General features: G+C 42.5%; 1 protein-coding gene across 2 annotated transcripts in view; it reads right to left on the bottom strand.

Annotated features, from left to right (window-relative positions):
- The window catches only part of LOC140742217 (solute carrier family 22 member 23-like), a 106755-nt gene that overhangs the window by 37107 nt on the left and 56894 nt on the right, over window positions 1-12754 (bottom strand). For both annotated transcript variants that reach the window (XM_073073045.1, XM_073073046.1), the window contains exon 7: window positions 1580-1806. In XM_073073045.1, coding sequence (XP_072929146.1) covers window positions 1580-1806 — 227 coding nt within the window. The remainder of the gene's footprint in view (window positions 1-1579; window positions 1807-12754) is intronic.

The following is a 12754-nucleotide window of genomic DNA, read 5'->3' as shown; positions in this document are numbered from 1 at the left end:
AAAATTCAGTGGCTTAATACAGGATTGACCTTATTGAATCTTCGTACAGGAAATAGTGACCTGCATCTGAGATAACCCCTGCCTGTAAGAGTAGAAAGGGTTGTGCAGTGTTATTCACCAAGGAAAAGGTCAGTTCCTTTAAGCCGGTTTTATTTCCTTAGTCATGAATCCTTCGGATAAGGCATATTTAGGCTGGGTTTAGCAGTAACGTCACATCATCAAGGAATTTGTTACTTCAGGAAAGTTTCTCCTAATTGACTGTATTTACTTGGACTTTCGTATTTACCACTTTTAAGACTGTGTTCACATTTACCACTTTAAGAATTGTTCCAGAGTTGCTGTATAGCAGTTAACTTCTGGTTAAGTTAGTCATTTGTTTATTTCTTTTTGAGCAGAGTTTAATAAAAGTTTATTTGTTTATAAAACCTGACTCAATTCTATATTCATTGTTGCCAGACACATAACATAGGCCGCAGTCTCAGTTCAGTGCAGACACAAGTAAACCTCATGGAGTAGCTAACTGAATCGTCCTGTCCCTCACCTTTGGCCCTGACACCCTGACCTTTTCAATCTGGCCCAGCAATTAAATTGTCCAAACCTCCGGTTGTTCCTTGCTCTCGGACCCAGGCTCTGACACTTTGGGACGCTCTCTGGCCCATACCCGACCTTTCCAATTCCGCCCAGCAATTAAATCGCCCGAACCTCCGGTTGTTCCTTGCTCTCGGCAAGAGATTCAGAAGTCTGAAGTCCCACACCACCAGGTTCAAGAACAGCTACTTCCATTCCAACATTCACTTACTGAACTAACCTGTTCAACCCTAACCACTAGCTTAGAAACACTAAGACACCTTGGCACTAAAGTGGACTTGTTTTTGTTCTAATTGTGTTCTTTCTTGAAAGTTTGTCAAGATTTTTCTGCTGAACTCTTAACAATATCTGTCCACAGGTTTGAAGATGGAAGTAGCACTGACATATTTTTTTAAAAATGTCTTGGCCCCAGTTCTTCTAGTGCTCCCCACTTATTTTCAGGTTTTGTGATAAGCCAAGCAACGGACACGTTATTCTATAGAGGCCACAAAATGTAATGATTAGCCCAGAGGGAGGGAGAAGGATGAAGTGTGAACACATTCATATCCAATACATTGCTTTTTATTCCTGTTCTCCCCACACACACAAAAAATCTGAACAGTTGTGGTCAAGTTCAACTCCTGGCATCCTGCAACAGAGAAATCATGTTTTGAAAAGATTGTTTAACTTGGATCTTGGGATTTATAAAATGTTGTTCACTGTTAACTGACCCTCAACTTCCAAACATCCCAACGTATCTCAATACTTCTCCCAGGTAGGGTATAACCTTCAAAAATCAGCCACCCTTGCTCAACACCTCCCCAATTATTGAAAACAAGGCAGTAGTGTTGTTGAAAATTTGGAGCAATACAAAAGTGCTAGAGGAACTCAGTGGGTCAGGCAGGGAAATGAACAGGTGACATTTTGGACTAACATACCAAGTAATAGACAGTAGGCACAAAATGTAGGTGATTATTTCAGTCAAGGTGGAGGGAAGGAGAATAGGACTCACTGTTTACGAGGCCCAGCTGTAGAAGGGAAGCGAGTGCTGTCAGGATGGTGAACACCAGCAGGGTACCTCTTCGCCCGATCAGCCCAACGAGTAAGCACATGACTACACAGGACAGAATCCCAATCAGTTCCATGACATAGTAGTGGGTGTAGAAATTGCTCAGCGTTTCTCCTTTATGATCCATCAGGCTCTTTGCAAAGCAATTGTGGATCCCAAATCCTGCCAGGCTGCAGAACAAAATCAAGAGGACAGGAAGAGTCAGAATGCACCTTGCACCCAAAAGAATTCATGACCTTATCTATTGGTCTATTTAAAATTACAGATCATCAGTAGAAGTTAACCTCCACAACTTCCTACCATTGTGGGACGACAGCCTCTTTAGGTTACCCATCATGTGAGCTGTGTGCTGCATACTGTACAATCATGGCCATCACAAGGATCACTGAGTCCTAGCTGACAACCTTCCTTCTCAGGGGTTATGAACCGGCAATAAGGATACTGGCTGCAAGGTGGACAGTGTTGGGTGATTTATTCAAGAAAACAGCATTGCTGAAACCATTGCTCAGTAGCAGCAGATGAGGGATAATTACGATAAGCACTGTGCTGACCTGCCATTCATCCCATTACACAGGCTGAGTTCTGACAGAAAGATGCCCAAAGTAAGTGTCAATGTCGCTTACACTGTTGCTTCAATCAGAGCTGCACTTCCTCCACAAAACAAACAACTCTGGTTGGTACAACGCTTTACAGTAACAGCACCCCGGGTTCAATTCCTGCCGCTGCCTGTAAGGAGTTTGTATGCTCTCTCCGTGACCGTTTGGGTTTCCTCCCACAGTCCAAAGGCATACCAGATGGTAGGTTAATTAGGCATCGCAAGGCCAGAATTAAATCAGTGGCTGGAAGGACCAATTCTGTACTGTATCTCAGTAAATAAACTATTGGAGACATGAGAGACTACAAACACAACTTTTCCAGAACCAATGAAAGCCAGTGGCTCACCTCAAGTGAAGGAACCAATTTCTGTAATCAAGTTGATACTGAAAATTCAGGAGCACAATATTTACAACTATAACTGGTTACTGAAGCTGTCAATAAATGAAACTCTGAGCCTAGATATTGTTTGCCAGGGTTAATCAAATGCTTTCTTCTACCAACAGAAAACAATGAAAGCTTTGAAAGTGACTCAATTCTCTGCAAAAAGGTAGAAAAATCTGACTGGGTAGGTCCCTCTTGTTGTGGTCCCCTCATGCCCATACCAGAACCAAATATAGAGTGTTTATTCTCCTGGTTTGGAGTGACTTGGATGTATGGACGAGGTCCCTGGGGTAGAGGAGGAAGATCCTCACATCTGTGGTCAGAATCATACAACAGAGAAACAGGCCTTTCAGCCCACTGCATCCAGGCTGACTATCACCAATCCATCTACACCAGTGATTCCCAAACATTTTTGGTTTACCGCCCCCTTAGCACCCATCTCACCTCACCTTACCCTTAGCACCCCACCCCCCCCCCCTCCCTTTCTGGCCATTAAAGAATTTTGACTTACAATACACAGTGAAAGAAAATAGGAACTGCAAATTCAAAGCAGTGGCAAATAATTGCAAAAGTTATGCAAATCTATTTAAAGCTACAGATAAAAGTAATTATTTAATTACAGTTTAAAAACTATTTTCGTCAACAGTTGTAGAGCATACATTAGTCATCCAACTATTCACTATTTTGTTACTTTTTCACCTGTCGATGAGATGGCTGGGCTTGGTACAGTGAAATCAGCTTCTTGACATCAGGCTGAATGTCTGTCAGGAGTCTCTGATCCCCATGTTCAGTAATTTGCTGCCTGTCCCATTGCTTTGAAAGATTTGAACAACTGCACTGAAACTGCCTTCCACTAAATATGATGTTGGAAAAGCCATTATGAACATCCTGATCTTTTTCCACAGTGTGGGAAACCATTCAGAGATTTCTTTCCGCAACAAAAGTCTTAATGTAATTTTTGGAACTTTGGGTTCAATTCAAAGTTATTTTGTAGTAAGAGCAATTCTTCCTCCATCTTTCCCGTTAATTCCTCATTGCAAGTAGTCAGGAATGGGTTTATCTGGAACTTGGATCGAGAGGAGATCCTGAAATCTCTGTGACGTCTTTATGCAGCTCACCCAGGTGGGCACAGTATACTTAAAGATCACCATCTGGTATTCCTTCTTTCTCTTCCACATCAGATAAGCTTGGAAATTGGAAAAGGCTGAGACGGCCAATATTACACTTAAATAGGGTTAGCTTGGACAGCAACGTAGAGATGACTGATTTGACTTTGATGATTCGAGTCTTCAAAGAATTTTATCACAGTTTCGAAAAGCACCCAAGTGCCTCTGGCAGTTTTCTTTTTAGAACCATCTGATTTCTGTGTGCAACAGTAACTGTCCATCACTCTCAGTACAAATCTCTTGATATGGTTGACAATTGGGAGCATGGGACTTGATTTTATTCATTTCTGTGATAATAGTATTTAATGATTTGTGCAGCTGTTTGCTTAGGTTTTTTTTGTGAAAGTTATCTGAATTTCAGAATGAATGGTAAATATGTTAGTTACAGCTTTTTTCCAAGAAAGATATTCCAAGATGTTCTCACTGACATCTTCAACATCTCCCTGAGCAGCGCCTTCGTTCCAACGTGCTTCAAGGCCGTCACCATCATCCCCGTGCTGAAGAAGTCTTCGGTGTCCTGCCTCAATGACTACCGTCCGATTGCACTCACATCCATCATCATGAAGTGTTTCGAGAGGCTCGTCATGAGGAACATCAAGACCCTGCTGCCCCCTCACTGGACCACCTACAGTTTGCGTACCGTCCCAACTGTTCAACAGACGAATTCATTGCCATCACCCTCCACCTGGCCCTAACTCATCTGGACAAAAAAAAGACACATACGTTTGAATGCTGTTAATAGACTTCAGTTCAGCATTCAACACAATCATCCCTCAGAAACTGATTGGAAAGCTGAGCCTACTGGGCCTGAACACCTCCCTCTGCAAATGGATTCTAGACTTCCTGACTGGGAGACCTCAGTCAGTCCGGATCGGGAGCAGCATCTCCAACACCATCACTGAGCACAGGGGCTCCCCAGGGCTGTGTGCTCAGTCCACTGCTGTTCACTCTGCTGACCCACGACTGTGCTGCAACACACAGCTCGAACCACATCATCAAGTTCACCGATGACACGACCGTGGTGGGTCTCATCAGCAAGAATGATGAGTCAGCTTACAGAGAGGAGGTGCAGCAGCTAACGGACTGGTGCAGAGCCAAAAACCTGTCTCTGAATGTGAACAAAACAAAAGAGATGGTTGTTGTCTTCAGGAGGGCATGGAGCGACCACTCCCCGCTGAACATCGACGGCTCCTCGGTAGAGATCGTTAAGAGCACCAAATTTCTTGGTGTTCACCTGGCGGAGAATCTCACCTGGTCCCTCAACACCAGCTCCATAGCAAAGAAAGCCCAGCAGCGTCTCTACTTTCTGCGAAGGCTGATGAAAGTCCATCTCCCACCCCCCATCCTCATCACATTCTACAGGGGTTGTATTGAGAGCATCCTGAGCAGCTGCATCACTGCCTGGTTCGGAAATTGCACCATCTCAGATCGCAAGACCCTACAGCGGATAGTGAGGTCAGCTGAGAAGATCATCAGGGTCTCTCTTCCCGCCGTTAGACATTTACACTACACGTTGCATCTGCAAAGCAAACAGCATTATCAAGGACCCCACGCACCCCTCATACAAACTCTTCTCCCTCCTGCCATCTGGGAAAAGGCACCAAAGCATTTGGGCTCTCACGAACAGACTATGTAACAGTTTCTTCCCCCAAGCCATCAGACTCCTCAATACCCAGAGCCTGGACTGACACCAACTTACTGCCCTCTAATGTGCCTATTGTCCTGTTTATTATTTATTGCAATGCCTGCACTGTTTTGTGCACTTTATGCAGTCCTGGGTAGGTCTGTAGTCTAGTGTAGTTTTTACATAGTTCAGTGTAGTTTTTGTACTGTTTCATGTAGCACCATGGTCCTGAAAAACGTTGTCTTGTTTTTACTGTGTACTGTACCAGCAGTTTTGGTTGAAATGATAATAAAAAGTGACTCGACTTGACTTGAAGTAATAACCCCACAGTGGTATCCAGTTACAGCTGTTGCTTTATCTGTGGCAAAAGGAAGACTGTTAGTGAGCAGAATGTTCTTCTCTAAGAAAAATTGCTCAACAACCCAAAATTCTCTCTCCCCTTCATAACTGTTTCTACTCCCTTTCCAAATAACAACTCTTGAACCATGTTCATCTTTTATGAAGCGCACATTGCCGAGAAGCAAAGATTCGTTTCCTGCCAAAGTTGACTCATCCAACTGCAGAGCAAATTCTGTTACCTAAGTGTTAAGTTTCGTGTCTCCAAAACATTAAATTAAAGGAAAAAAGGAACTGAGAGATGAGAGTCTTAGTTCATGTTCTCTTTAAGTGAGGCACGTGGTGGCGTCGTGACGTATGCAATCCACTTTTTTTTTCACATATAACCCACAATGAATTATTTAAATGAAGAATGCTTAATCAAATATATTTACAATATTACTCAAACATTACCAACATTACTAACATTTAAATACACAACACTCCTCCCTGCTTAGCTATAAAGTCCAACTCAAGATAGAATGCATCTGACTATATACACAGAATGCAATATAACTACTACATAGATGTCCACAGCATAGTAAATTTTAAATTGTCCCATTTAACTTCTGTGGAGGAATTTTTACTCTTGTGGGCTAATGTTTTTCCTGATAAGGGAGGTCACTCTGCTTGGCAGATGAGACTTGTGGGTGTCAAAACAATCTCAGGTTCTGGGGGCCCTCTGTAGTGGTTGTAGGAGTTGTCTGAGGCTGCACGAAGTGGTTCCGACAGACTGGACACCTTTCACCTCCTTCCCATTTCCTTTAGTGTGTGCACCTTGAGGTGTACTTAGTTCACTGGCATATTCTTTTATTAAACCTTGTATTGCTCCCTTTACAATCTGATTTCTCCTCATGGTTTCCGCATCACAACATCACCTGACAAATCCTCTGTTTTCATGTCTTCATTGACCCCTTTCTTTTTGGCCTTCCATTCATCCAGCTGGGTTTGGCCTTTGGATCTACTTTTACAAGCAGCTTTTTGTCTCTCAGTTGAAATTCATGCAATAACCTGAAAGCATGCAGAGAAGATTCTGGATCTTTATACTCACAAAAGCCAAATACTTGCAACTTTCCTGAAGCTCTTTGAACTCTCTTCCAGCTTAAAACCAAGCCACATTTCACAAGTAACTGCCTGATTAACATATCAGATGCTTTCTCAGATATGTTGCCTACAAAAACTGCTGTAGTCAGACCAGGGCTTACGTCACTTCCATGCTTCCTGAGCAGCACGGTCCTTCCTTGTTCCAAGATGCTTTCCAACCAGTTGGCACCAACACCTGTTTGCCCTCTGCTGGCCCACGGTTCATGGCATACAGCAGAGACAGTTGTGGCATCATCCAGTGTCTTTCTTCATTTGCTTACAGTTAACTATTATAGGGGATGTGGCATGCAAATAGTGGATGGATCTCTAATCGAGTTGTAGTTGTCTCAGCCAATCACGCTCCCACAATGCCGGTCCTTTGGTCTTTACCACATACAAGCTCAATGTGGCTTGTTGGTTGTTGTATTTCACTGTTACGTACGCCATTCCCACGGGAGTTATCTTTTCTCCAGTACAAGTTCTTAGTTGGATATCTGCAGGTTTCAGATCAGTATCTTTGAAATGCTGTTCAAACTGATTTTGTGGAACTCATTTTATTCTTCCTTGTGCAGCCCATTTCTGTTTGTCTGCCCAACATGGTATTTGTTGCATTTCCTGCAAGCTTCACCTTTAAACCTACACTGGTCGGGTGTATGTGAGACCCTGCCACGACGGTAACACAACTTGTTCAGTTAGGTTGGTTTCCGTTTAGACACTGCGATTTTGCATGCTCACTTATATTCTTGACTGCAACTCAATTGCACCTGGCTAAGCTCTTCATTGATACGGCTACTTCAACTGCTCTTTTAAATGCAGGCTGGGCTTCAGTTAGCATCCTTTATTGAATACTTTCTTCTAAGATTCCACAAACTAACCAATCTCTCAGTGTATCATTAAGCTCATCATTGAACTGAATGCTCAGACAATCTCTTCAATTCAGCCACTAAGTTGAAATAAACTCCTCTTCCTTCTGATTCTGCTCATAAAATCAAAAGTGTTCAAGAATGGTTTTGGTTCTAAACGTTCCTACAGCACTTTCATGGTATTAGCAAAACTCATTTCATCTGGTTTGTTTGGAGCAGTCAAATTTCTAGGCAAACTGCATGCCTTTAAACCCAATGAACTGGGCAAAATTGGTATTTGTTTCTCATTGACTTATTTATTTACTTTAAAGTACTGTTCAATCGTACTAGCTTACACTGCACTAAAGTAGTGAACAGCAATAATGTACAGGATGAAAATTATTGAAAAAATCATAACATGAATTCTCCAGTCCACGTTTCTGGGACTTCCGGTAAGTTGGCGATCGCTTAGCTGCTCCGAACTTTTGTTCCGTTACTGTCGCTATCTTTGCACTAAATGTCTCCAGTTTTTAAACCTTAGTTAGGAACTTTTTCGGTATCTCCAGTCCACGTTTCTCATGATATGCCAAATACAGAAATACATTGTTTGATTATAGTAATTGAAAAGCAAAGTCTAAGGGATCAGTGATTACAAGAGTGAGGTGTTTACATGATCATTGTAATCAATGAGGTACCAATGATCAAATGCTTATAATAAATAATTCATTTATTAAGCCCATAATTCCTCAGCTGCCCCCCCCCCCTTTTCCTATTTGACAGCCCACTATAGTTTGGTCCTTCAAAAGTTCATCCAGATGCTTTGTAAACGCTGAGTACCTAGCTCCATCACTTTCTTGGGCAGTGCATTCCAAGTGTCTTTCTCAGTTCCCCTTCTCCCGGAAGCCTGATAGGTCACAAAGCCCCAACCCTAACTTTGCCAGCTATAAAAGCTGAGAGTGACTTCAATGGTTTCAAATTCATAGTTACTTAGAAATTGTTAAAACTCTAATTAACGTAAAATTAAACCTATGAAATTAAAGATCACTGAGATACAAAATTAATTGAAAAGACATCTGTTTTGAAATGCTTAACTGCTTAGCATCACAATGGTGTTTAAATGCAAAAGTGACACGGCGGGGCTAGTGAGGAATGTGTAATGTTAGCACCTAAGATCAGCTGTAACCATTTCACACCAGGTCCTAAGCATTTTCCAAGTAAAAGTTCACAGCAAGGACAAGAAGCACTTTTGCAGAGCAAAGGGGAACTCAGTCTGGAGAGATCACATCTTCCATTTAAAATAATTTACTTTAAATGCCATGAGCTAAATTTGAAGTAGTGTTAGCCCGAACAGTCAGCTGAAGGCTGCAAGTCACACGCTCCATTTAACCGAGGTCTAATTAGAACCTTGCCCTTCCTGCAAGATTAGAGTCCAAGATTATATATCTATTTCTTTGTCAGAACGCACAAACTTTTACCTGAATAGCCACTGCACTAAAGTTATAAAATGATTTTAGGATGACCAATCTTCCTACCCACAATGTCAGTTTCAAACATGTTTGTTTCAGGGCTGTGAATTACAAGTCTGCAATCCAATTATTGAGTTCAAAGGCTACCTTGAGCTGAAGAGCAAACATCAGGCAGTTTGGCAATTGCCATCTGAAAATTGTGTTTGTTTTTCATTAACCAACAGGAGCAGATGGCTGGAATACTTCAGATAACAGGGAACTGAATTGATATTAGTAGATACACTGAATACCAGGGTATTTTGTTCATCAGATCTCCTTGAATGTACAAACTAAATTTACCTGTGAAATTTGATGTAATTGTTATTAACTGTTGCAAAATTGCATCAATGTCATTTGCTGATTAAACAAATAGTGACTAATGAAATAAATATTGATTTTTGATGTTATGTGAGCTCCAAACCTCCAGAGAAAAGTGCACAGAAGGGACACAGCTGGTAAAGCTACTGTGCACTGGCTCAGTCCTGACCACGTGGAGTTTGTGTGATTTTCCTGTGACCATGTGTGTTTCCTCTGGGTGTGAGTTGAGGAATCAGGGAGGGGTCAAGTCAATGAGAATGCTGGAAGAATAAAAGGGTTGGGTGAGGATTGGTACAAGTTATTAATATTGAATGGTCAGACTGGACTTTGTGGGCTGAAGGGGCTCACATGTCATAGAGCTACCCCCAACAATAAAATCACGCAGACAGGTGCAACTTTGTAGGTGATATCCCCACAGTACGAAGATTTTGTGTGGAGCATAAACTTCACAAGTGTCCATGTGGCTTTAACAACATTATGATTTAGTTTAAAGTTTTTTTTAAAAAGTCTCTACTCATGCTTTGAAGCGCTTAGGAATCCCCTGGATAGCCCCAACTCCATCAAAGGAGTAGCCACTGACACGAGGCACATAAAGAGGGGCAAATATCAACCCAATATGAATAAGTAGGGCTGTGATTTAAAAAAATTGAGAATCCTGCAGCATAACCCAGCTGAAAAGAGAACAAGTTCTTTTTCTATCTGTAGGTAAACTGTAGAAATATTTCTTTCCTGATACATTGTCATAACTACCAGGATGATTGTCGCTTCCCCTATCTGCCCTGTCCAGACTCACTTGTAGGACACTTCTCCATTACTATGTCAATGGCTGCACCGCTTTGCTCCCTCCTTGAGCAGTTCCTCACTATCAAATGGACAACTTCCAACTTTTTATGCTTTGTCTCCACCTGTCCCTTCTTGCCCACTGGCTTTCCAGGTATATCTGTGGCTGCAACCAACATCCCCCACACCAAATCATTGGATAACCTTCTTTGCCATAATATCATATAACCATATAACAATTACAGCACGGAAACAGGCCATCTTGGCTCTTCTAGTCCATGCTGAACGGTTACTCTCACCTAGTCCCACTGACCCACACTCAGCCCATAACCTTCCATTCCTTTCCTGTCCATATACCTATCCAATTTTACTTTAAATGACAATATCGAACCTGCCTCTACCACTTCTACTGGAAGCTCATTCCACAGTTACCACTCGCTGAGTAAAGAAATTCCCCCGTGTTACCCCTAAACTTTTGCCCCCTAACTCTCAACTCATGTCCTCTTGTTTGAATCTCCCATACTCTCAATAGAAAAAGCCTATCCACGTCAACTCTATCTATCCCCCTCATAATTTTAAATACCTCTATCAAGTCCCCCCTCAACCTTCAACACTCCAAAGAATAAAGACCTAAATATCCAACTACATAATTTCCCCGATTCCTCCAGCCCACCGTCCTCTCCCTTCTCCCACCCACCTGCATGCTCATCAGGTGACACCACGTCTCAGCTGTCATTGCCCAAGCCTTTGGGAGCTTAAGGGCTGAGTGCCTCACCTCCCAGAGATTCACTAGTTAGCTCCACAAGCCCTGATCAAACTTGCACTATCCCCAGGTTCAGAAAGCATGCAGAGCTGACTGTGGCTTAGAGAAGGTCAGCATCTGAAACCCTGAAGCCCACAGAATTCCTCGGACTGTCATACAAGTGGTTGGAGTTGCTCGAATGCTGCTTTCACACCAGGCCAGCACTCAGGGCAAGGGAGAGAACTGCCAGGGATTTGCTCCTGACAAGTTTCTTCCAAGGGCAGCTGCGGGGGATACTTGGACACTCTTATGGTTGGGCAAAGGTTGCCTCTGTTGACAAAGCCCTCGAGGGCAAGGTGGCCAAGGACATCTGGTGTCATGTGATGATATTCCAACCTCGATTTATACTGCTGAGGATGGGACAATTGATGAGAAGCTAATTGGCTTCTAGAACATACATGTCACCATATACAACCCTGAGATTCATTTTCCTGTGGGCATACTCAGCAAATCTATCGAATAGCAACCATAAAAGGATCAATGAAAGATCAACCAGAGTGCAGAAGGTAACAAACTCTGAAAATGCAAATATAAATAAACAGCAATAAATAATGGGAACACGAAATAACAAGATAAAGAGTCCTTAAAGTGAGCTCATTGGTTGTGGGAACATCTCAATGAATGAGCGGGTATAGTTAACCCCTTTATTCATCCTTCATTGGATATGGGGTAGTAACTGTTCTTGAACCTTGCAGTGCAAGTCCTGAGGCATAAGTAACTTCTTCCTGATGACAGCACTGAGAAAAGAGCAAGGGCTGGGTGGTGAGGATCTTTGATGATGGACGCTGCTTTCCTACGACAGCATTTCATGTAGCTGAGCTCAGTGGTTGGGAGGTCTTTACCCTTGATATACTGGGCCAAATCCACTACCTTTTGCAGAATTTTCTGTTCAGTGTACCCATACCAGACCTTGATGCAGCCATTCAACACAATCTCCGCTACACATCTATAGAGGTTTATCAAAGTTCTAGACGTCATTCCAAATTTCTGCAGACTCCCAAGTAGAGGTGCTGCTGTGCTTTCTTTGCAATCCAAGACAGGTCCTCTGAAATAGTAACATCCAGGAATTTAAAGTTGCTAACCCTCTCCACCTCCAATGCTCCGATGAGGGCTGGATCATGGACCTCTGGTTTCGCTCTCCTGAAGTCAACAATCAATTTCCTGGCCTTGTTGACATTAAGTGACAGATTATTGTTATAACACCAGTCAGCCAAATTTTCAATCTCCCTCCTGTATGCTGATTTATCACCACCTTTGATTCGGCCCAAGTCACATTTCAACATTATTTTAAAAGATATCACTGGTAAGTCCCTCCCCACCATCAGTAGGGAGTGCTTCAAGGTGGCAAATTCTATCAAAGATCCCCACCATCCCTGCCTGCCATCTTCTTGAAGAAGCCTGAAGTTCAACATCATCGTGTTCAAGAACTGCTACTTCCCCTCAACCATTCTGTTCTTGAACCAACCAGAACAACCCTACTGCACTATGATCACTTTACACAACTTTGTTCTAACTTCATTTTGCCATGTAAAAATTGTGTAGACTTACTTGTGAATACTACTTCTTTATTTAGAGATACAGTGTGGAGCAGGCCCTTCCAGGCAAACAAGCCACAGCACTCAGCAGCCCACCGATTTATCCCCAA

This window comes from Hemitrygon akajei, chromosome 20 (genome assembly GCF_048418815.1).
Source record: "Hemitrygon akajei chromosome 20, sHemAka1.3, whole genome shotgun sequence".
In the NCBI taxonomy this organism is placed as follows: domain Eukaryota; kingdom Metazoa; phylum Chordata; class Chondrichthyes; order Myliobatiformes; family Dasyatidae; genus Hemitrygon; species Hemitrygon akajei.
The sequence above is the reverse complement of the archived record's forward strand: the minus strand, read 5'-3'. Positions and strand labels throughout refer to the sequence as shown.